Raw genomic sequence first — 25,566 nt, 5'->3', positions numbered from 1 at the left:
CAGTAGTTGAATGGTTGGACGTATGTGTGATGGTAGGACTAGATGTTTGATGGCTGCTTCGGGTAGGCAGTTGTGTAGAGTCAGCCTAAATAAAGCTGGCAGCAATTGTCCGTCTCAGTATGAATGTAACGGCCCAAAGTTTTCACGTCTCAGTTTGGCCGTCAGTCGTGTAGGAGAAGCAAAAGAGCAAGAGAAACAAAAAAGCTTTGATTTTGCTTGTACTGCTCTTATATCATCCTATCTTTTTGGGGTACGTGCATCTAGCTTCCAATTGTTTACCCTACTTGTTTAGGAACTAATTTTTGAGGTAGGTAGATACTAGATACTAATTGCGTTTAGTACATATTTATATAGTCTATGAATTGCATCATCCAATTTAAGTCTATGGGCGAGATATTTACGTTTTCACGTTTTTGACACGTTTGACACAACGAGTTCGTGCAATGAGTTCACGTAATATTTTTAACTTTTTACATTGTCAAAAACGTATGTTTTTTTTGCGTCTAGCAACGTGTTCGTAAATTTAAAAAAATCTTCTAACCCTCGTCAGCCTGTTGTAGACGCGGTGTTTTATTGAACTTTATTTACGTGAAGGCAAGGTGATCAGTCGTGCGCTTCTGGTACCAGTCCAAGGCGTATATAAATAAATATTTGGGTGAAAAATCACTAACATTTATTTAGACCCCCACTGGGAATCGAGCCCAAAACCTACACGAAAGCCAAGCGCGCCAACCACATCACTACAGAGGCAAACAAAACTTTAAGGAGAGGACAAGCTCAGAATCAGATGTTCAATAACCACTGATCAAATATTTTCTTTTTATTGGGTAAGTGTTTTTTTTCTTATAATTTATGCCTTGATTCGAGACTGACACCCAGTTAGCAAATTAGCAGATTTACATTGATTCAGCAACTGACTTCAAACACAAGGCAAGTCAGTGCTGACCCAGTACTGCTATCATATAAATTAAAAATATTTCAGTATAGCTCTATCGCGTCAATACTGACTTCAATATTCCCAGTGTTTATTTTCAAAGTCAGTCCGCGGCTCCTGCTACCCGCGCCAGCGGTACTGACATTCTGTAAACACCAAAATCAGTAGTTGGTCATTCGGTCACTTAGCATTGTAGGTTGTCCAACGCTGTCATTTATCCATGGTATCGTTTATCCACTTCCTTATCGTAACCATAACTCATTTTTTTATATAAAGAGCAAATGGGAAACATTTCTCAACAAATAATTGACTCATATCAAATTCTTTTTCTTTTGTTTTCGAGAATTTTTTTTTTCTCTGAACTTATAGTGCTATATAAAATCTTGACTGATAAACATGGATAAACAGTGTAAGTCAGTTTTCTGCGCCAGTACTGACATCAGTAACTTACTCAATGTAAATCCGCCTAAAGCCATTCAATGGGCGGCAAATTTTACCAAATGAATTATTTGCCTATTTGAAAAATAATCCCTTAGCTGATTGTGTAAAATACTAACATTCTGTTGAGTAATCCTTTAAGTGAAAATCGCCGAGTAAATTAAATTGATAATATGACCATTATATGATTCAATGAATATATTATACTTAAAGCATGATTTTAAATGGAAGTACAATTGAGATGCTAATATACAATCATTGGTTTACACATCTTAATTTATATTTTTATTATAGCCATACAAGGATCTGTTTCTACAAATGGATTCAAAAGAGGTATTAAAATAATGTTTTGTTACTATTAAAATTTCATTTATTTGTAAAATATTTCATAAATATAGTTGCATATAATAATTGCCTATTGTGTTTTTTATTTTTTAACATTCTTATTTTAATATCTATTTTTTATTTAAGTGTTATAGATTTTTTTTTTACATATTATTATGTAATATGTTTTGCGAAAACCAACCGAGCCACCTGATGTGTCTTGTCAGCATAGTTATTTTCTTATACTTCTTTTTTTGTGTAGCTATCTTTACATCTCAGTTTTAAAAAAATGTACTCACAATCAAAAATAAAATAAAGTATTACCTTTATTTCGCCTTTTCGGCTCTTACCTCCGCCGGCAACAAATTAACAATGGATGAAACTGTTCTGCTTCCATATTTATTGTAAACTCATATGATTATAAACGATTCGTTATGGATAAAGCTGGTATCATAGTCGTGCACTAGAGGAATTTTATATATCATAATTGTATAGGTATAGTACGGTACAACTTGAATAATTATGGAATGTTGCAAATTTTACAAAATAAAATAGATTCAACATAATCATTAGAGTGTATTTAGGCAAGATAAAAGACAACTTATAAAAAGTGCTTTTTAGAGCCCGCAGGCGAGCACAAAGTTTTATAATTTGAAGTTACACTTAAAGTTTTTTTATATAATACCCTTTTTTTTGTTTTTTGTTTAATCTCTGAATGTTTTTTAATAGTTTTATAACATAAATGTGGAATTGTTTAATTGGCTTTTTTTTTAACGTAACTATTTTTTGTTGATGTAATGTAATGTTTATTATTGTTAATGTAACTATTGTTTTATATCATTTTTTTCTATAGGTATGTAAGCTGTACAATTCCCGAATAAATAAAATAAAAATAAAATTACTATAGTTTTAATTAGATTGGTATTCTATTTTTTTAAAGGCAGTTTAAATTATGGGCAATAAGGGTAGATAACATAAATTTCTTAGCTTTCTGCTTGAATTGTCTTAATTTTATACACTTAAACTTTGTTTTCTTGATATTATTTATCAGTCATGCTTTCTATGTTACATTTGTTTCATAAATTCTGTGCATACTTACCAACAAATCTACTTGAATGCAATTTATTTGAATGCTTAGTTGACTTCAGAAGAATCAGTTTTAAAATTGTTGGGAAAATATCGCTGGTTAAATGCCAAAGGGCTACAATGCAAAAAAAATCAAACTCTACTAAAAAATGGTATCTAAATCGTCAACATTTTCATATTCGAAAAAGACACCCATGATTCTAGCGTTAATAATGTCCATTTCATTTAGAATCATGGGTGTCTTTTTCGAATATGAAAATGTTTAGATACCATTTTCGAAATAATGAGTTTAATTTTTTTGCGATGTGGCCCTTTGGCATTTAACCAGAGATGTGTATATCTAAAACATGATAACAAAATTTGACAAATAGTTAGATAGTGTACTTCAATGTTTTTAAGTATTCAAATTCAACCCGATTCCTACGTATTGGATCTGTTATGATATCCATGGCATTGAAATGCCATTTTTTTATTTATAATTTTAAGCACATTTTGTTGTGAAAAATTTATTGTTTCAATTCAATAACAAATATTTCACTAAGTTACTAACATTTTAGATATGAATAGCAGATAATGCGGAGCGGAAAAGGAAAACAGTAGTAATATTTCAGACGGTTGGGGTTGCTTACCCTTGTTTGTACACACCTGTGGAAGCTTCCGTTTATGTGGTTGAGTCCCTTGAGGTTAAATTATACACATAAACTTTGAATAATACGACTTATATGTATTTCATTTGAAACAAACTAATTTACTGTTTCTTTTACTTTGAAACATGCACATGTAACAATCGCATCATGTGACAAAAATAAGATACGTATATATTTTGTCTTATCACAGTGGTCCCCGAGCTTATGATGACCCAATTTCATAGTTTTTTTTAACAAAGGAAAGGATCTTTTTCTTTGGAATTATTTAAACAGATCTCAATATTATGAAGAATCAACCTTGCTTTATGCCAAAAATCTCTACCCCGATTTTTTATTTTACCCTATTGGTGATGGTGGGTGTCGAATAATAATTTGATTTCTGATTGATCAATAAAATTAATGGCTTACTCCATATAAAGATATCTCGATTATTAATCATTTCATTAATCACATTGCTACATACTGCTTCGTCTAATCATGAAATTACTGCTTACTTGCTACTTAAAAAATAATTTCTTTCTTAATTTTGTATTCTGTAGAAATGCAAGTCATTTGTAAACAACCATATTTGAATGATCCATTCAGATACATTGATCGAGTGACTGGATTTTAACTGAATCTCGTTCATGGATGCTGATCCATTCATTCATTGATTCATTGATTTATTAGTTTGATGAGTCACTCTTAAGGTGGAGACTGACCCGAGCATTTTGTCGTAACATTTATTTATTTTTTTATTTTATTTTATTTTTTTTTTATTTTTTTTTTTTACAAAAATACATTTTTGAAATACAAAATAGGTAAATATACAGAACATCTTATATATAACGTTTCTACCTCTCTAATAAAGTAGATACTTGTGTTTAGAGAGGGAGTTCGTTTCACATTTATTTTAATTTTTTTTATAAACTAAGTAAATTAAAACAAAGTAAATTAAAATAAAAAATAAAAAATTAACAAGGTAAATTAAAAATTAAAAATAAACATTCTTTGGTATGGAGTCTAGGAAGGGGTGAGTCTTAAATATTTTTTAATTTTAGTTTTAAAAGTTTGATAATTTTTTATAGATTTTAGGTTTTCCGGAAGTTTATTAAAGTTTTTTTTACCTATGTACGTATAATGGTTTGACGCTGCTGTTGTTTTACATCTGTGCAAAATTAAATTATTAGAATATCTAGAGTTACTTGAATTTTGCACTTCAATTGTTTTTTCTTTAAAAGTTTGTAAGATAGCGGCTTTATTAAAAATTTCTTCAATAGTTGGTATATTAAGTTCTTCGAATACTAGTTTTGATGGGTAAGTTCTGGGCTTTTTAAGAATTATTTTTGCAATCTTTTTTTGAATAATAGAGAGTGATTTTAAGTTTGTCTTATAAGCTCCTCCCCAGCCTATAATTCCATACTGCAGAATTGATTGTATTAAAGCATAATAGACTGTTTTTATAAGTTTTAGAGATAAAATATTTCTTAGTCTAATGAATACATAAATAAGTTTCCTAATTCTTTTGACCATAGTGGCTATTTGTACTTTCCACTTCAAATTACTATCAATTATAATGCCTAGGTACTTAATATTATTCGCTTTTTTAATTGTCGAGCATAATTGGGGGCAAGAATGATTAATATTGTCATTTTGATTATGGATTGTGATATTGAAATTTACTGGGAGGTCAAATTGGTTAATGGAAACGTCGTAACATCGTTCGCAGCGAGTAACATAACGTCGTAACATCGTTCGCAGCGAGCATCCGAAACTATGGATGAAGCGCTCGGCTCGGTGTACTGACTGCCTGAATGCTCGCATCATAACGTGTTACGTTACGACGAAATGCTCCGGTCAGTCTCCAACTTACTCACAGACTATTAGATTTAAATAATTAAATTTACTGTTTGCCCCCTATCCTTTTTGATGCAACAAATTCGTGGCTAATTTTATTTTTTACATTGTTTTTATGGGGTTTAAAAAAATACATACAATAAAAGGGTTAATGTGGACTATTCTTTTCTTATTTTTACAGAATTGTTCATCACTGAAAAAGGAGTTAAATATTTTGGATTCTTCTGAGCAATTAATGATAGCTGATAAAAATGAGAATTTAAAAAATAAAAAATTTACATCCTCACAACTCAGAAGATACCAGAGGAAAAAAGCTTTGAAAAAAAAACACGGTAAGCTATTTTGGAAACTTAAAACAACAACACCAAAAATGCCATACAAGTATTTTTGATTTGCAGCAAGGTTAAGTTTCTATACTGGGGAAACTGGGAATAGAAATCTCAGCTCTATAATTTTACAAATTGTCAACTGATTTTCATTATTTTATGGAATATATAGATATTTCTAAAATGTATAATGATAAATATATACTTATTTCATTTGTGAATTTTTTGCTGTAATTTTCTTTGATTTTTAATTATTATAATGCATATTTATATCCAATATTCTTTTTTCAGAAAACAACCCATTAGAAGAGACTTCCATCTTAAATCTTGAAACAATACCTAAATTTGAAATAACCGAACCTCATTTTCCTAGTTTGAAAATAAATGACACATCAAATTCATCAGAAGCACCTCAAATTCTAAACAAAATGTCTTCAAAAAATTTAAATAAATCAAAGGAAGAATTAAAAATTAGTAAAACTGCCAAGACCCACCCCAAAAGTGATCTTTTAGAAAAATCGATTCCAGAAATTAGAAAAAATGCAATAAATTTGAATAAGGAAAATCAGCTGACTAAAGAATCGAACAAGGATAAAAATAAAGAATCCAACGAGCTGAAATCGGTGGAAGCTAAGATTTCTACTGTTAATCTTATTTCCAATGAACCTGTAAAACAAACAGCACAATTGCCTTCTATGATTCAAACCTCCAATGCTCAGGTACATTTATAATTAAGGTTTATTTTGTGGGGGTCGTATGGATTGCACGGATTATGCTGCGTTCCAAACCTCCACTTGTTTCTCTTCAGAAGATGCGTTTATAAAGAGAATGCAATTAAATGAAATAATTACCTAATTGATTCACAATTTATTCAAAAATATTTAACAAGAATCGAAAATACCTATCGCTATGTTACATTAATACAAAAGAATGATCACTAAGTTTACATTACACATTAAGATTAAGTTACACTTTGATTTTTAAATATTTCATTGAAATCACTATGATGCTAATGACAACTGGAGGTAGACCTGGTTCGGTGGCGGCTGATGACCAGAGAAAAAGAACGAGTTCCTTGTTATTCGGCTATTTAACGGGTCATCTCGTTCTCCGCCTGGTGACGTCACACTCGTCCGCGGTATTTGTCTATGTTCTACATGTATGTAGACGCCGTCCGTGTCATACTTGTCTATGCTAGTTGGGGCACCGCAATTAAGTAAATATCACTATTTCTTAAAATCTACTGTGACACTTGTTTCGATTCATTCTGCATCATTTTCAAACACCATATGTGAAGCTAAGTCTAAATTTTGGAGTTGTGTCCTTGGGATGTTGAAGGATGAAGAGGGGGTAGGAACTGTTTCTTATGATTTTTTTATTTAGGCCTAGCTTTTCATACGTTGTTTGAGAATGATGCGAAATGCATCGAAACACATGTCAGAATAGATTTTAAGAAATAGTGGTATTTACTGAAAAAAACTGAAAAATCAAAAATGGATAGATTTCACCACAAAGTGACTACTGCTGAATCAATTAATGAAAATATTTTTAATTGCTATGCGTAATCTTAAACTAATTTATTTTTTAAACAAAGCTTAGAAATCGATAAAAATCTTTATGAATAGATTTTTTAAGGTGGTCTAATTACTGTTTCTCCACACATTAAGATGTACAATGATTTCATTTTAGAGCCATTTTTTAGTTATTTTCCAAGTGTATAGTTTTTTACCAAATGCGGGAACTATTTTGAGTCTTAGGGTCGCAAGCAAGGGTCACTTAGAAATCGATAAAAATCTTTATGAATAGATTTTTTAAGGTGGTCTAATTACTGTTTCTCCACACATTAAGATGTACAATGATTTCATTTTAGAGCCATTTTTTAGTTATTTTCCAAGTGTATAGTTTTTTACCAAATGCGGGAACTATTTTGAGTCTTAGGGTCGCAAGCAAGGGTCACGTTTGACGATTATCAATTGCTATAACTTATTTCTTTCTACATATATAGTTGTCATTGAAAAGTTTTACTGAACAAGAAACCATGTTTGATGTCAATCAGAAATTGACTGGTTGGTTACTTGAGCTTACATTTGTGTCCCATATTGATTATTTTTCTTGTGAAAGCATGTTTTGCTCTTAAAATGGAGATTTCAAGAATAAACTTTTAAATCAAAAATATTGTTATCTTTAAGGCAAGTAATACAGAAAAGAGCAAAGTAGAGCTGAGAGCAGAGAGAAAAGCCAAACAAAAGGCAGAGAAAGAACTTGCTCAAGCAGCAAAGACTCAAAACAAATCGGGAGACCAACCAGATTGTGGGATCATAAAAATTAAAAATGTTGAGAAGTTCGAAATAGTTCCAGTACGTGCCGAAAATGTAAAGGTATAACCTTTTTTTTGTACAGTGTGTATGTTCTGCAATATCTCATGTTATTAAGTAAAAAGTAATGCTTTTGTAACTTTTGATAAAAATGCGAAACTTATTTAGTTTTTTTTTAAACATGAAATAGTACAAAATGATGCTGTAATTTTTGTATAAATTTTAATAACCATTCTCTACTTTTTTGTAGTAAACTTTTCATGGTTTTATTATTTAGTGGCAATTTTTTTTTCTTTAAGGTTGACATTAAACAAGAAAAAAGTAAATCAGAATTAAAAGCGGAGAGGCGAGCCAAACAAGAAGAGCAGAGAGCTGCCAAGACACTTTTTAAAGAAGAGAAAACCAAAACAGTTGCCACAAAGGATGTTACTAAACAAAAAACTGAAAATGTAGATAAATTAAAAACTCTTTTGCCAACAGTATTAGATAATAAGGTAAGAAATTCATTTTGTAAAAGTGTCTTAATTATGAATTCAATGGATAAAAAGTAAATATATTTTGTGTTTGGAATTATCAATTCAACAACATCAAAAAACACTTTTTCCATACATAAATTAATGTGCAGCAAAATTTTGAATGTTTTATTTTTGTTGATAAAATAACACAAACAATGAATGATATTGGTAATTGAAATAAATTACGGAAAATAGTTACTGGTTTTTACAAAATTATAATTTGCAAACAAAAATTCAATTGAAATCTTTCGAATTTAAGTGTTTACTTTATTTTTCAACAATAATGGTACGGTTCAGTTTTGTCAGTTCGGGTAAAGGGTTAATTCACTCATCCCTCTGTACTTAAAGTTACAATTTTGCTTTAGATATAAAAAAAAATTAAAAATATATACTTAAGCAAATTTGTGGGGAACCAAAATTACATAATGTTTTACGAAATATGACTAACTATCCCATCAATCTTCATTTGCATTGTAACTTGTATACATTGATTTAATATTTTGCGAAAATGGCGCCATATAAATTATCCAAATTTTATTATCATTATTATTGAATGCACTAATAATATGTAATGCCACCACACTGATGCATCGATTAACACAAATTATTTGCAGCACATATAATGTGATCTTAAATTTATTGTTTAAATAAAAGCAGAATATTGTCTCAACTAATGAGGAATATTATTATTAGTTCCTTGTTCTGGTTTTTGTTTTATAAGATTTAACCCAAGTAAGCGGCTACCCCAATTGGACAGAATCCACCATGTTATTTTAGTAGCAATAATGTGCCTCGTGAATTACTAATTCTTACAGAAGGCACCGAGTCCTGATAAAACAAAGAATAAGGTGATACAGAGTAAGCATAAAGTGAAATTATTTGACCACCTCTATGGAGTTGCCAATCTACGTCCTTCTATACCACTGAATTCAAAGTGAGTAAAAAACGCTTGCTTATAAATATGTATTTATCTCTAAACACAAACTATGTATACTTAGTAAGCACTTTGGGCTCTGAAAAAAAAGTTATAAATGTAGGGTAATAAAGTTATGATGCATGTATTTGTAGCATGCATAATTTACCTTGTAGTGATTCATAATATGTATGTACATTCTTTTCATTCTTGCAAATTAAGTTTCAATTTTTTAAAGTTAATTACAAAGATGTATGTATTGTTTATTTGATATTATATACCTTCCCTGCTTTTATTGCTGTAAGAAAACATTTATACTCAAATACTGAATATGTACATCATTATAAAATGTGTTAATAAATGTACATAGTATATATTTAATTTGATATTTTAGGGAAATCCACCCTGCAATCATAAGACTCGGAGTTCAATATACTTCACACATAGTTATGGGGTCTAATGCCCGTTGCATAGCTTTACTTAATGCTCTAAAACAGGTATGTTTTTTTATTATTTAGGAATCACCTTAGATGAGTTTCTAATGTGGGAGAAGTGTTATAATAAAAATAAATTAAACCATTTTTTAAATCATTTCAGGTTATTGGCGACTACACACTTCCACCCAATGTGGAATTCTCTCGAGGTCTCGAAGCGCACTTAGACCCATGCATTAAATTCCTAAAATTATGTCGATTGCCCGCTGTTTCCATGAATAATGCCATAAAACATATAAAATGGCAACTCACACAGTTGCCAAATACTATAACTGAATATGATGTAAGTTAATAACTCCGATTCCATATTTTATAGTTTAATTTCATAACATAAATTTTATAGTAATGCATTAACACGTTACGAATATGCATTCTATAAATATGCAAGTATATATCCATACCGGGAATATTGTCAGCTCATTGGCAAAAAATAAATTCCATGATTTGGGCATACATGAGATGATATACTCAATTATAATGGAAAAATATGCAGTAGTGTGAATAGACATTCTCAAAAGATCTTTCACACAATTTCTCCAAAGGCTTTCTTGGTTCTAATTGTTAAATATACTCTCCTTCTAGTTTGAATACTAGAAGGAATATATATTTAACTAAGTACATATTTTCTTTTCAATTTGTATGCCAAATTATTTCCCCAATGATCACTTAAAACAGCATTTTTCATTTTTATCTGCTAATGGTTAATTCTGTTAAAAAAAACTAATTCACATTGAACAGTGTCACTTTAATAACGGCTGTCTGAGAAAAAAACAAATAATAATAAAAAAATATTGTTTAAAATTAACATCTTTTTCAGGCAAAGACTAAACTAAACGAAGCAATAGATACTTATGTTAGAGATCAAATTGAAGTTGCTGGAGAAGCTATTAAAAACGCAGTAAATAATAAAATATCTAATGGGGATGTTATCCTCACCTATGGATGGTAAATATATTTTTTCTGCCTTTATATTTATAAATTATTATTTTAAATATGTACATAAATGTATTTTAATGTTCTTATTGCATACACAAATAGAATTTTTTGAGATATTTACAACTAAGTATGTATACAGTTTTATAATATAGAAATTAAGAATGAAGTGAAGGATCAAACCACATTCTGCGACACTATAAGTATTACGGAATCACAACCTGATTCAAATTATTTGACCACACTTTATACATGATTTAAATATGATAATGATTATGCTTTTATTCTGCAGCTCATCTTTGGTAGAGAATATTATTACAAAAGCTGCCATTAAAAAATCGTTTAGGGTAGTTGTGGTAGATGCACATCCCTGGAATGAAGGAAGAGAAATGTTAAGGAGACTAACAGCAAAAGGCGTAAAGTGTTCCCTAATTATGATATCAGCACTTAGTTTCGTAATGAGAGAGGTAAGAATTTGTTTATTTTTTAAATGATATCACAAGCACGGGGGACTTTCTCTTTTGTAATCCCAAAATTATTTGATATGGAGCTATTTTATGTGAATATCTATGACCTGAAAATGAAATGAACGGAAGTTAATCATACACACTATGTGCAAGCACTAAACATACAAGGAGACTACATAGCCTAGGCATTGAATAAAATATCAAAGGAAGAGTATAACAAATTACTATTTTTGAGTAAGGCAGTGTAATCGCAAGCCAAAAAGGCAATCCAAAGACCATATTTTTTTTAATGAAAAATAATTGTGAAAGATCATATTTTTAAAATGAATAATCAGACATGTATTTTTCTAGATAAATAAAGTAATTTTGGGAGCCGGTGCCCTTCTAGCAAATGGCTATGTGATGGCACGAGCTGGAACTGCTCAGGTGGCCATGCTTGCCAATGCGCACAACGTTCCTGTGTTAGTTTGCTGCGAAACTCACAAATTCTCCGAAAGAGTCCAAACAGATTCTTTTGTATATAATGAAATAGGTTTGTATTTTTTTAAAATTATACTAAATTACATATTAAGTATTTTAGAAATTGTGAGAGACGCCTTAACAAAAAAAGTATTAATTTAAAACCTTGTGATTATATTAATCTGGGTATTTCTAATGGCAAGATGTATATTCGCTCACTCCTTTCAAGAACGTCATAAATCAAAAAACTTGATTTTTCAGGAGAACGTTTATTAAGTTTACAAATATAATACAATGTATTGAAAATAAATATCAAACCACTTATTGAACTTTTTACTGTGTAACAGATCTTTTTAGGTAAAATCTGAAGGTTTTTTCTCCATTTGAAAAATATTTAGTATATTTAAAAAAATAATTCAACAATACCCTTTCTTCAAAATGCACAAACAACACTTTCTACCCTGTAGCGGGTAAATATTAAGTTAAAAATATGCCTCTTTTGCTGGGATATAGTACATTTTCTGGGCATTCCGAAAACATGCACAACTGAAAATCGACAATTTTTGATTCATGACATTCTTGAAGGAGTAAGCGTGTTGTTAATTTATTAATTTGTCATGTTGCTTAATTTGTTTATTTAAATTTATCATGTATATTTCAGGTAATCCGGACGATCTGATCAAATGTGATTCTACATACAAAGAGAGTCCACTTTCCAACTGGCGTACATTTGACAGCCTCACGTTGCTGAATCTAACTTACGATGTTACTCCGCCAGACTTGGTTACCGCAGTTGTTACCGAACTAGCCATACTCCCCTGTACGAGTGTCCCGGTGATATTACGAATCAAACCTTCTGAATTTGTTGTCTAGTAATGCTAGGTTACTTTCAGTTCTGCAATTTTATAATGTGTGTATGTAAAACAATATACAGTAAAGTTTGTACATATTGGGTAAATCAAATATAAACAAGACTTTTTGACATGGTAACTTCTTTACACTCACAAAATGTTAAGTAAATTAAAACTATAATAGCACTGTTAGTTTCAATCAGATTGCCAAAGAATAAATAACATTATTAGTATAATTCCCAATACGATTTATGCTGTGATTTTTGTAACAGCTATTTTGCCTCGCGAGGACAGTATTAAACTCATAGTTAAGATAGGTAATGCTCTTGCAAGGTGACACAGCTATCACAAATATAAATAAATTCAGTAAAATCACAAATCTGGTTTTGATTCATACTAAATAATACATTATGAAATTCTAAAAAAGTATGTAAATATGTAATAAACGTTTCAATGTTAAGATATGTCAATTTAATGGTTTATAAATTTTCTGCATTAATTTATTTTGTAAGTGTAACATCGTTGTGAATTTTGGTGACCTTTTTGACCAACTGCAATTTTAAGGAACTGTAATTTCTAAATGTAAAAAAATGGCGGCTTAAATTAAAGCACTTAGGTCACTTCATATGCAGGAATCCTACAAAATCAAAAGCTTTCCTTTTTATATTAGCAATGTTTCCTTTTGTACCCGATGTACACATTCTGTGTTCTGCATTTTAATTTCTGGATATCACTTACCACACTAAATTTACAAAAAAATCATAAAGCTCCGCCTAAAACACTGAATCGAAATCTGATAATGATTTTAGTTACCTCGATGGCAGTTCTCTGTACCCTGAGGGTATAAATGCTGTCGTTCAAGAGACTGCCATCAACGAAGATGCTTGACTTATCTTGTACCATCTCGGGCAAGGTCTGATTGTTGTAGCGACGGTTGATTTGGATTAGTTCTGCTGGACGAAGAAATGAAAAAAAGTTTCTGGCTCCTTAGTTTCCAGTACCTCACATGGTAGATTTTGAACACTAGGTTTTTTTTCACTTTCTCACTGAGGGGGAATAAAGCTTGAGCAGACATGAAGGATTTTTTTTGTATCCTTTGCAAGACCTATGCCAATTTGTTGCGGAGTAGAGTTCAATTTTTTGCAATTGTATTTTCCCTCTACCGTTCCACCCACACACTTGAAACATACATTTATGATCACAAACTCAACAGCTCCACATATAGTTATTGCATGACGGTATTAAAAAACTTCTAATACGCCGGGACAAGTGCATTTTTAATGCAAGAAATTATGTAGAAAACGATAAACATATATCGCTCACTCCTTTCAAGAACGACATAAATCAAAAAACTTAATTGTTCAGGAGAACGTTTTTAATGTTTAAAAATATAACACAATGTATTAAAAATAAATATCAAGCCACTTATTGAACTTTTTACTATGCCACAGATCTTTTAAGGTAAAACCTGAAGGTTTTTTCTCCATTTATTAAAAAAAATAATAAAATACCTTTTCTTTAAAATGCAAAAACAACATTTTCTGCCCTGTAGCGGGTAAATATTGACTTAAAAATATGCCTCTTTTGATGAGATATAGTACATTTTCTGGGCATTCCGAAAACACGCACAACTGAAAATTGACGAATTTTGATTTATGACGTTCTTGAAAGGAGTGAGCGATATGTGATATATTTTTAAAGCAATTTTTTTTAGTCTTGTTTGTATATGACTTGCCTACATATTATATATAATTAAAACTAAAACTTCTGTGTTCTTCTTCCCTTATCACCTCAATTGTAATTTGCATGAAAGCAAAGTAATGTATCAAATTGTTACAGCAAACATTGTTGTTTTGGTCATGATGAAACCCAGAACCTCATGCGTGGCAGCGAGCATACTGATTACCATAACAAGAGTAGTAGTGATAGCATTACTAATTAATAATAACAAAAAATTGCCTTTTTCAAAGCCTTCACTGGCTTCAGTGATTTTGAATTTATTCACTTGTTTTCATGTGATATGGTAAAATCTGAATACAATCTGCAACGCATTATCAGCTTGATCCGTTGAGTGTTATACTTTATCCAGGCTTAACTGAATTCACGCATTTTATACAAATACATAGCTCAAATTTATTACTGAACTAAAAATATTATCCGCCTCTGTGGTGTAATGGTCAGCGTGTTTAGCTACCATGCTTAGTGATTTAACACTGTAATATTTATTTAAAATTACCCTGGACTGGTTCCTGAAGCGCAAGAGTGATCACCTTGCCTTCATGTAAGTAATGATCAAGATAACACCGCGTCAATTTGATGCAGTGCCCTACGCACCATTAGGTGCGGATAAGGGTTATAATAATAAAAAAATAGTGGTGTAATGGTTGGCGTGTTTAGCTACCGTGCTGGAGGTTCCGGGTTCAATTTCCAGGGGGGGGGTGTCAAACAAATAAACAAAAGATAACACTACATTTATATGATGCAGTACCCTAAGCACCATTGGAGTGCGGATTAGGGTTTGAAGAAGAAGAATATAGTGATATCAAGTTTTTATTTTTATGGAAAATTTTACAAATGATTTTTCATTGTAATATTGCACTTTCAACAATAATATGTTTGCTGTAATAAAAAGTATTATTAAATAAAAACAGATATTTGGTAAACACCTTTTTTATTGGCTTCTGCTATAAAATTAACAAAGTAACAGCCTGTATTGATGATCTCGGTGCACAATTTTTTATTTATAAAACAATCCATTACCACTGAACACACTGAGATACAAAATGTACCTACCCATGTACATTACACCTGATTTGATATTGGATCAAACATGCAGCTGTCTTATTTTCTCAGTTTCCTGACTATTAAGTTTGTTCGGCAACAGTTAGTAGTTGTATGAGAATGTATGTGTCTCAAAGATTCATTTCTCAAATGTAGAAAATCCAGGATGTGAATATTCAGGTAGTCCAAAATTAAAAAAAAATTATCACCATTTTGGATGTATGGAAAATAATAATGTAGTTTTGAGTGCTAAATGTGACAAACAAGGAATGTGCCTAGAAAAAGGTGTATTTCTAGCATACTGGAAAATAACTTCTGCAAGGTATGCAGATTCAGTTCCAACCAAAAAAATAAGCACAATTATAAATGAATGCGGAACAGTGAGTGAACAGAATTATTCATGCATAATTAATAATATTTATGATACTTTTGATCAGTACGGTCCTGAGAATAATAAGTCCCACAGTAGTAAGGAAATGTAAGAAGTGACACTTAACATAATGTTTTGCTACAATCCTCAATTTTCAATTCCCATTTTCTTGTAAAGTCTTTGCACTAAATTATATTATTTCAAGAGGATAATAAATTTTGAACACTGATCCTCTCCGTGGTAAATATTTTAATCTTTATGATTTTCATCTTTGTGAATAGAGAAGTCTAGTCTGACATAAATAATTACTAACAAGAACATGATGAAAAGGAAAATGACGACCAACATCGGTTCCTTAAACATGTTGATTCCGGGGAACAAGTACCTCACCTCGAAGTCTTGAATATGGTTCTCGACAAGATTCTTCTTGGAGAAGGATATGGTCGGTCTGCCTGCGGTATCTAGGTAAGTGTAATGCAGATAGTTCTCGTGCCGAGTGACCGGGAAGGGCGTCGTAAGCTTCACATTGACGCAGCCCTCGGGCAGGATCACCGTGGTGGTGATCTCCTCCACCACCATGTCATCCAGCACGTGGTCCATGAGCCGCATCTTCAGGAGGTAGCGATCTTCCGAGTGGTATAAGTATTCGTAGCTCGGCACGTTGTAGCCCAGGGTGTAGTGGGTCTTCCAGCCCCCAAACAGCGGGAAGCGCGGCCGGAGTTCCAGTTCCACAGCATCCTTCTTCACTCGCATGTGCGATGTGGAGATGTTCCCGTTCGTGTCTCGGTAGTACACTCCGGTGGCTGACGCCGGCAGTAAAGTCTTGTAGGACTTCACGCTGGACAAACCGCTGGTTGAATCTTGTTGGTACTCATACCTGGAGAAGGATCCCTTGAGAACAGCTCCAGAATGGTACATGTCTATAGTCTCTTCCACGGCCAAATTTCCCCAGTGAGATACTTCTATTACTCTGTCAATTTTGGTCACAGTAAGGAATGGAGAATTATTCTCGTAATGTATATTCATTTCGTCCTCCGAGAAGCTGTCGATGTTTTCGTATGCTCCATAGGTTATCGTCAGGTCAGAATGAGAGAATGGCTTCAACTTTGAAAAACTTTCGATATTTCTAGTGCCCAGGGAAACTGTAGTTTTCTGTGAACTCGTCATGTAAGGCGAATAGAAATAGTGATTACCGATATACCTCACCAACTGCTTTTCTTTTTGTGTTATGCTTGATGGATAAGGTGTTAAAGCCTTTGAATAAACGGTGTCCAATTGGTAAATAGCTGATTTTCCTGGTTGCAGAGGTTCTTTAAATTCAATACGCCAAAGCTTCACATTTGGGTTATCCAATGTGGATGTTTCAATTAGGCGAATATCTCGTTTAGCATTATCTTTTACAGAAATAAAGGCGAGATTATCTTTTAATAAAGTATCAACCGCTATTAAATAGTTTTTCACAGATTCCTTTCCTATGTTTTCTATCGTAATTTTTGAAGAAATTTTCACGAGCTGCGTCGATAAATCTACGGTTCGCTCTACATTCTTATTCACTAAATCTTTGCTAATTACATCAACATTGATACCAAACACGAATGAAACATAAAAAATACATAATATCAGAGATATTTTAAGTTTCCCCATTGCCGAAAAATTATCGAAATCACTTCTCGCCGACTGACTTGACACGCAAACGGAAATTACGTTTACCAGTGGGACCAATTTACGAATTTCTTGTTACCAATCCATAGACATTCCATTCTTCTTCTTCTTCTTCTTTTTTTTGATGGCTTTTCACCCTTCTTGGGTGTTATAGCCAGTGTCGAGTTATTCTTTATATACACTTTTTACATTTGACTTATAAGTGTTAGTATTCCTGTTAGTAGGGTTAGTTTTATTAGTTATGTTAGTTTGTTTAGTGAGTTATTTTAGTAAGTTATCATACACCTTTACAAATTTATACAATTAATTTTAAGATATTTACAAATTATTTTATAAACAAGTTTGTTAGGGGAGGTTAGTAAGGTTGAGATGTTGGTGGGAAATGGGACGTTTATGCTGGAGAGGTCTGAAAGGAAGCTCGGGTAGCCGTCATTCAACGGGCACCCAAAGAACATGTGATCTAGATCCTCCTCTTCAAGACGGCATTCACACATGGCAGTATCCCGGACATGTATTCTAAACAAGTGAGCACTGCAACAGCAGTGGCTTAGTCGCATTCTGCATAAGGATGTTGTCTCGAACTTGTTTAGAGTTATCCGGGAGAACCAGGGTTTCTCCGTTACCAAAGGACATATATTATACAAATTTTTACCCTTTATTTGGGCAGAGGTATCCCAATGTTCCTGCCATGAGTGAAAAAGTCTTTTCTTTACAATAACGAGGAGGTCATCGATGCTAAGCTCATTCACATATTCTGGGCCCCCGCTAAGGACGGCCTCCTTTGCCAGGGTATCCACCTTCTCATTTCCCTCTATGCCGCAGTGGCTCGGAATCCAGGCAATACTAATTTTTTTATTTAATGAGGCCGCCCGTAGTAAGAGGAATCGAGTCTCGATGCAGCATTCATCTTCGGGGTATAGGAAAGGAGGAGACTTCAATTTCTGTAGGACACTCAGAGAATCCGACAGAATTAGGAACTTGTTCTCTTGAGAATTTAATGCATATTTTACAGCCTCTCTAATAGCGATATTTTCTGCAGTAAATATCGATGCTTCCCGGTGAAGCTTAAACAATTTTTGAAATTTATTGTATTCGCAATAAAAGGCCGCTCCCGTGTGGGCCGACGAGTCCGACCGAGATCCATCAGTGAAGATGATTTTCCAACCTGTCCACTTGGAAGCCCGGATTTGGTGGAAATTTCTATTGGGTTGGAGGTGGCTCTGAACTCCGAACGAGAGTAAAACACTTGGGGAAAATATATGGGCACTGAAAGGATAGCGATAAAGGGGAAAAAGGTCTTGAGTGTTTATATTATTTTTAAAGGTAGTGTAGATTTTAAAACTGTTAACTAATGATGGGGGGTTTTTGTTTCTCCAAAAAGAGGAGAAATTCACATATTGGGAGAGATTTTCTATTTTTTTAAAGAGGAGATTATCTTTTTTAATTGAACATTTTAAGAGAAATTTATCTGCCAAGTACTGTCTTCTCATTCCGAGGGGGGGATCAGAGGCCTCCACTTGCAAGGCGTTAATTGGAGAGGACTTCATCGCTCCGACAATCAATCTCAGGCTCTGTGACTGTATTCGGTCAAGTCTCTGAAGATTTTTTTTCGAACAGGGTTCCAGAATGACTGACGCATAGTCGAGATGGCTGCGGATATACCCAGTGTAGAACAGTCTCTGAGTGAACGGATGGCTTCCCCACCACACCCTTGAGACTGCTCTCAACGTGTTCAATCCGGCTTGGCACTTGTTTACTATGTGATTTGTGTATGAGTTCCATGTAAGATGAGAGTCCATTATTACACCTAAGAACTTAATTTGTGTGACAGTTGGGACTGCATCATCTCCGTGCTGAATTTTTAAGGCTGGGATTTTTCGCTGTCTACAAAAAACTATAGCATTACTTTTGTTCGCTGATAGTTCAAGGCCGTGTTCCACTAACCAATTCCTTATGTTTCTCATACTAGTATTTAAAACAGTTTCCAAAGTCTTAACGTCTCGACCAGACACATAAAGGAAGAAGTCATCCGCGTATTGCAATAAAGCTGAGGGTCTAAGGATTACATTGCTTATATCATGTGTATAGATATTGAAGAGAATTGGGCTCAGGACGGACCCCTGAGGGAGGCCCCTGCTCAACTCTCTTCCTATCATTTCCTGACCACGTACCTGAATCTCCACTTGCCTGGAAAGAATCAGGTTTGCTACAAATGAAGTTAATTTACGCGGAATGCCTAGACGTAACATTTTACTTTCCAGAATGTGTATTATGACGTTGTCATACGCTCCACTAATATCTAGACACACTCCTATTAAAAACTCATTTTTTGAGAATGCCACCCTTATATCGGAAGTCAGGACAGAAACGCTTTCAATAGTGCTCTTCCTTTTCCTGAAGCCAAATTGAGATTCGGGAAGAGTTTTGGAGCTCTCCACAAACCAATCCAGACGATATTTCACCATATGTTCAGCTACTTTTAACAGTGTGGAGGAGAGGGCTATAGGGCGGTAGGATGATCCGGAATTGGGGTTTTTGTTGGGTTTTAGGATTGGGATAATTGATTGGGTTTTCCAGGAGATGGGGATATTACCAGATTCAAAGAAAAGATTGATAATAGATAGGATATAGGAGAGGGAAGGGTCACTGTTATGTTTGATGAAACTGTATAGTATACCGTCTATACCTGGGGATGAGTCACTCAGGCGGCTGAGGACAGACTTCATTTCTTCTAGACTGAATTTTTGGTCCAACCAGCTTCTCTCTCTAAAATTGTATGTGTAAGAGGTTTCATTCCAATTATTCGCGGTTGACGGGGCTAGTTTGTTGGCGAACTCTTCCACCCAAACCGATGTCTCAGGTCGGCTGATTGGCGGACTGAAAGAGCATCTAAATCGGCGGATCATGCTCCAAACCTCCGAAAGAGGTGTATCTCGGGATAAAACAAAATTTTTTCCATCAAACTTTTTCTTTCCAACAAAACTTTTTCCATCCCTGTCTCTTCTTACTTCTCAAGAGATGTTTTGTTTTTCCCTCCACTTGTTTGTAAATTAGGAAATTTTCGAGGCTCATGTTTTTTGAGTAATTTTCAGCCTGTTTTTTTCTTTTCAGGATGGCCTCTGTACATTCTCTATCCCACCATGGGGCTGGGGGAGGTTTTGCTCGGTTGCTTTTTGTTTTTAAAGGAATACATGTGTTAGCAGAAGAGATAATGTGCGATGCTAAGGTCTCGTAACATTCCACCGCACTTTCTCTTGTTGGAGTTGGCATTTCCTTTACCCTATTTTCTACTGATCTCGAGAAGTCCTTCCAATTGGCGCCTGCAGTGATATATCTCGGTCGGTGCAAGCCCCCAGGAGAGCGGTTCAGATTACAATTTTTGTGACTGGACATGAAATCGATAATGATGGGATAGTGATCACTGCCGAGAGGGTCTTTCAATATTTTCCAGTGGAGCGTTGGTGCAATTTCAGCGCTGGAGATTGTTAAGTCTACAGCACTGGGTCGTTGGTTTGGAATTTGGAGGCGTGTCGGTGAACCATCATTAAGGATGCACATATTCAGTTCATCCGAGAGATCAATAATATCTCTTCCTAATCTATCGCATGTCGGAGCACCCCACAGACTGTGGTGGGCATTAAAATCCCCGAGGACTAGGAAAGGAGGGACTAATTGCCGAAAAATAGAAAAAAGAATTGATTTTGAGGGTTTGTTGGATGGAGATATATATATAGATAGGATGGTCAATTCGCAGACCCTAACGGCTGTCACTTGGAAAGGGCAACCTTCAGGCCTAACATTGATGGGGGAGAATGGTAAGGAGTTTTTGATGAGAAGGGCGGAACCGCCCTTTCCATCTTCGCGATCGTCTCGGAGACAGTGGTAGCCCCGAAATCCAATATTGGATCCCGGTATCATCCATGTCTCCGAGACGGCCGCAACAGATATAGATTCTTCGTGGAGTGAATTAAGAAGGTCTTCTTTCTTATTTCTAAGGCTATGGCAGTTCCACTGAAGAATCCTCATCGGAGGAGCCATTTTTTGTTAAAAGGGAATTTAACGATTGAATTAGTTGATGGGCAACGTTGGACGGTATTTTGGTGTTTTTTTGTAAGAGTGATAATATGAGGTGTAGGACTGTAGTGATGAGTGTAGAGTTCGTGTCTGGTTTTGGGGGGACTGTGTTGGGGAAAGCCCGTTAGATCCCGATGGAGACTGTCCATTTGGGAAATAAAGAAGTGAGGGGTCGATATGTGTTTGAGGATTAGGAGGCACGCCTCTTGATTTTGACTTTTTTTCCACTGTCTTTTTGAAGGATGTAGAGGGAGTGGGGTGTATAATCGTTTTGGGTTTGGATGTAAAATTAGGATTTTTTGATGCCATTTCTGCATAAGAGACTGTGGATTTATTAAACATTTTTGATGCTTCTATATAAGAAATGCTCTTGTCCGCCATCGTATGTTTAATATTTTGTTGCCTGCTAAGTTCCGGGCATGACTTGCTAATGGCAGAGTGCATTCCTGAACAGTTGAGGCATTTGTATACTTCAGCTGCTACATTGCAAGTATCCCCATTGTGTGAGGACCCGCACTTATAGCAGCGTGCGAGGGATCTACATACAGTTTTTGTGTGTCCAAATCTACAGCACTTGTAGCACTGTATCGTTGGAAACACATAAAGCTCCACGGGAAGGAGTACGTTGAAAATCGAAATATTCGAAGGCAGTGACTTGGAGTCGAAAGTCAAGACGACAGTATTGGAAGGTTTCCATTCGACAGTTTCCCCTGTTCTCGATCGATAATTCAATCGTCGAGCCTTAAGGACCTTACCGAATCCTCGAGGAACCTCAGCATTCTCCACAATGTCCTGTTCAGACCAATGTGAAGGGATGCCTTTGGTAACTCCTAGTTTTGTTACTTGGTAAGACGGAATAAATGCATTGTATTTTGCCGTTTTTAGTAAATCTAAATTTAAAAATGAATTGGCTTCGTTCGCCGTCTTAAACTCCACTGAAAGACGGTTGCGGCCGACGGACTTGATTCCGTTCCAGGCCGTCCGAATATTATTTCTGTGAAGGAAGCGACCGAAATCAATATCATAAAGGTTGGTTGCGGTTTCGCTGTCAGCCTGGATTTTCGATACATGTACAATGTATGGAGCACGGTCCATTCCATTGTATAAGCGGGATAATGGGACTTTTGTTTGTGTATTTGTGAGCGTATTTGTAGGTAAGTTCGGTATTGGGTTAGAAATTGACTGAATAGGTAAATCAGAAACAATATTAGAAACAACATTACGTGGACTTGGACATTTATGAACGAGACGATCCGAGTCGGAACTCGATTTCCTCTCACTACGTTTGGTCATTCTTTGTTTTTTAGGTTTGTTTTGGCATTGAATTGTGATGAAATCTGCCGCATCCGGGACAGACTCCATCGTTGCTTGTGACGAATCTGATTCTCCATCCGGAGGGTCCGGAGGTTTTTCTTTGTCACTCATTTTTTATAAGTGAGTAGTGCGAGAAAGAAACCAAACGTTTGAAATTTAAAAATAATTAAATAAAAAATATTATAAAGTATGAAAAGATTATTGTTACCTTGACTGTGGGTAGAGGAAACACGGGAAATAAACAAACTAATCTAAGAAATGTTATATTAATAATAATAGAAACACTAATTCACCTACAAAACTGATTTTACATTTGTTAAATAAAAGTATGTTAGTTTTAAAGCAATTATTTTCACGAAGATCAAAAACCAAACCGCCACCACTGTATTAGTCCATAGAAAAAAAAACAGACATTCCATTCAACATGCGTCAAAAGTTCCAAAAATATGCGATACAAATTTTTGATTTCGTTCCGATCATTGCGGATCGGGCGATGCTCTGACAGTACAAAGTGACAAATAATTGATACATATTCCATAAATACGAGTCCAAAATATTCATGAAAAAAAGTATCTCTCATAAAATAAGCGAGTATTTTACCTTTCACTAAGCACCTAACCGTATTTAACTAACTAACAATCACGACTTTTCTTGCAGGGATAGGCAGATATAATAGAACACCACACCACTCTGCCTTTGCAAACATTCCCCAAAACTCTTCCACGTTTATGCATCTCCTCATACAAAACCACCGATTATTTCAATTCTTAACCTGACCGCTTTCAAGTATTTGTCATACCTGACCGTGCCAAGTTTTTCTCAGTCTTCCTCTGCTCCTTTTTCCAACTACATTCGCTTCATAAATTTGTTTTATCATTCTTTCCTCACAAATTTTACCGCCTCCGAGAGGATCTCTAACGATTTTTTAATTTTTCTCCACACCACCACCATCCATATTATTGTTCTTACAAAATACCAACAAACCCCACCTCAATATTAAAAATTAAAGCGTGATAGAATATCGATATATTTTGAAAGATCACTGTCATTAACGGAACGCATCCCGAAGAATTTGGAAAGAATGCAGCGAAAAATTAATAATGCTGGTCACTCACGACGAGGAAAATAGTAGATTTTGTTACATTTTCTCTGGTTTTGTAACGTTCAAGTACGAATTTTGGAAAGACGAAAGATTTCACTGCCAACCTGGCGATGTGACGTGAAATCGAATACCTACAGCGCCATCATTAGTATATGATATTTGTATATAAGCTTCGTTCGAGTCTGGCCGGGCGACCGTCATGAATTCATTGCACAAACTAATTTATATAATTCATTGTAAACGATAAATGACACGCCGGGTGATCTCGTGTTGAAAATAACTATTATGTATTGGAAATGTGAGTACTTCATTATTGGTAAGGCGTTTCCTCTCATTCCGCCGTTTGCTAAACAGCTGTCAAACAAATTACGCAAGAAATTTGTCTCGACTGCTGCTCAAATAAGCGCTAATTAGAAGAAATATGTATTCTATAACCTCCCGAATGACCCCATCAACAGCATTGCAGGTAATCAACTGTTTTTGTTGTTGTTTTTCATGCCTGAAAAACTGTGCAATCTTCTTTGTGTGAAATGTCATTCTGACAGTCCGTTGACAGCGAGTCTGTTTTTATTATCGTTTTTATGTTATATTTTAGGTAAAGTACGGACAACCGACTCTGAGCTGTCGGCAGAGCCACCTGGGAAATTTCGGAACATTGTCGGGATGGCAGAAGCCGAGTTTAAATATCCTTTAAAGAAAATACCCTGCGTGTCCAGCGCTCAAGAGGTGAACGATTAAATGTTATTTGAAGCCCACCTTTCATAAAGAGTTACACTAATCGCGCCATATCATCCGAGCATGGACTCGTAAGAAAGAAGCCAAACATAATTACAAGTACATTTATTGTCATATAATGTTGTTTATTGCAATATATGCATATAAAATAAGATTCAACAAACACAAAAGATGTCATTCAAAAATAACTACAGCACGTGGCGTATAGATTTTGAAATGGTTTTCCAGTTTTACTTATACAGTTACAAATGTCAATTTACTAGTGGGTGCAATGCTTGGCCATGTTTTGTTCACAAAGAAATAGGTATGGATGATAATTAATAAATAATATTCGATATATGATGTAAGAAGACCAGCCCGCCGAAGCTTGCAATCGCAATACCGGACTGGACTCTTGATGCTGACAAATTTTCAGCCCCCATCTGTGCTCCACGAGCAGTTTTATGATGAGGTTGGAACTCTTCATATCAGCCCCTCCGGGAAGCCTGCCACTGTATACCTTATAAGACCATCTCAGTGTATACCGGTGTCTGATATCCTCATAATCGGAGATCGCTCAGTGGGTCGTAATGCTCGCAATTATTTTTCAAACATATAAACTAATTCTGTAACTTTGTTACCTTTTCAGACTCGTACAACTATTGGCAAATGACTTGTCGCGGCAGAAGGGTTCCATTTCCCCCATTGTGTTGGCGCTTTGGACAGTTTCATTTCCTAGCGCTGGATCAGAATATATAAACTACAGAGGACGATTCGGCATTGTTTTATTTGGATGTGTAGCCAGTAATTACTGTTTTAGTGTTTGCAGATATGTATAGGCAGATAGATGATATAACCATGAAACGTGTGTTATTGCACAATTTTCTTGGGAGTTATTCATCGTGACTAATATATGTATACTCTCCCCCCTGAAAATAAACATATTATGCTCTTAAATATGTTTTTATTTTGTTCATTAATGACCGAGATCCTTGAAAAGTATCATCCTAT

At 34.4% G+C, this 25,566-nt stretch overlaps 2 protein-coding genes and 1 long non-coding RNA gene across 9 annotated transcripts; 2 read left to right on the top strand and 1 right to left on the bottom strand.

Moving 5' to 3' along the window:
- Window positions 1-401: 401 nt before the first annotated feature.
- On the top strand, window positions 402-15,201 carry eIF2Bdelta (eukaryotic translation initiation factor 2B subunit delta). 5 transcript variants are annotated; one of them, XR_015837853.1, is made up of 14 exons: window positions 402-827; window positions 1,667-1,705; window positions 5,447-5,597; window positions 5,883-6,310; window positions 7,781-7,969; window positions 8,206-8,400; window positions 9,237-9,355; window positions 9,729-9,831; window positions 9,932-10,111; window positions 10,646-10,773; window positions 11,054-11,228; window positions 11,580-11,760; window positions 12,349-12,673; window positions 13,872-14,302. XR_015837853.1 is itself a non-coding variant. In XM_088263487.1 (13 exons), the coding sequence occupies exons 2-13, from the start codon at window positions 1,691-1,693 to the stop codon at window positions 12,558-12,560; spliced, it is 2,076 nt and encodes a 691-aa protein (XP_088119613.1). In that variant the 5' UTR covers window positions 402-827; window positions 1,667-1,690; the 3' UTR covers window positions 12,561-14,027. The 5 variants fall into 5 exon arrangements, 2 of the variants coding, with proteins under 2 accessions (XP_088119613.1, XP_088119614.1); XR_015837854.1 differs by lacking the exon at window positions 1,667-1,705 and having other exon boundaries at window positions 12,349-13,832; window positions 14,210-15,201; XR_015837855.1 differs by lacking the exon at window positions 1,667-1,705.
- On the bottom strand, window positions 15,193-17,380 carry LOC148307470 (dolichyl-diphosphooligosaccharide--protein glycosyltransferase subunit 1). The gene has a single exon (XM_088263490.1). It carries the CDS (start codon window positions 17,331-17,333, stop codon window positions 15,939-15,941), a length of 1,395 nt encoding a protein of 464 aa, XP_088119616.1. The 5' UTR covers window positions 17,334-17,380; the 3' UTR covers window positions 15,193-15,938.
- Window positions 17,381-23,977: 6,597 nt separating this feature from the next.
- LOC148307469 (uncharacterized) lies at window positions 23,978-25,528 on the top strand. Of its 3 annotated transcripts, none has more exons than XR_015837838.1 (3): window positions 23,978-24,307; window positions 24,437-24,880; window positions 25,205-25,528. It is a non-coding gene; the product is annotated as an uncharacterized LOC148307469 (long non-coding RNA). The 3 variants fall into 3 exon arrangements; XR_015837836.1 differs by having other exon boundaries at window positions 23,978-24,139; window positions 24,437-24,567; window positions 25,205-25,523; XR_015837837.1 differs by having other exon boundaries at window positions 23,986-24,307; window positions 24,437-24,567; window positions 25,205-25,520.
- The last annotated feature ends 38 nt before the right edge of the window (window positions 25,529-25,566 follow it).

Source organism: Brachycentrus maculatus, unplaced genomic scaffold (genome assembly GCF_059751285.1).
Source record: "Brachycentrus maculatus isolate JH-2025_06_01 unplaced genomic scaffold, ASM5975128v1 h1tg000199l, whole genome shotgun sequence".
NCBI lineage: Eukaryota > Metazoa > Arthropoda > Insecta > Trichoptera > Brachycentridae > Brachycentrus > Brachycentrus maculatus.
The sequence above is the reverse complement of the archived record's forward strand: the minus strand, read 5'-3'. Positions and strand labels throughout refer to the sequence as shown.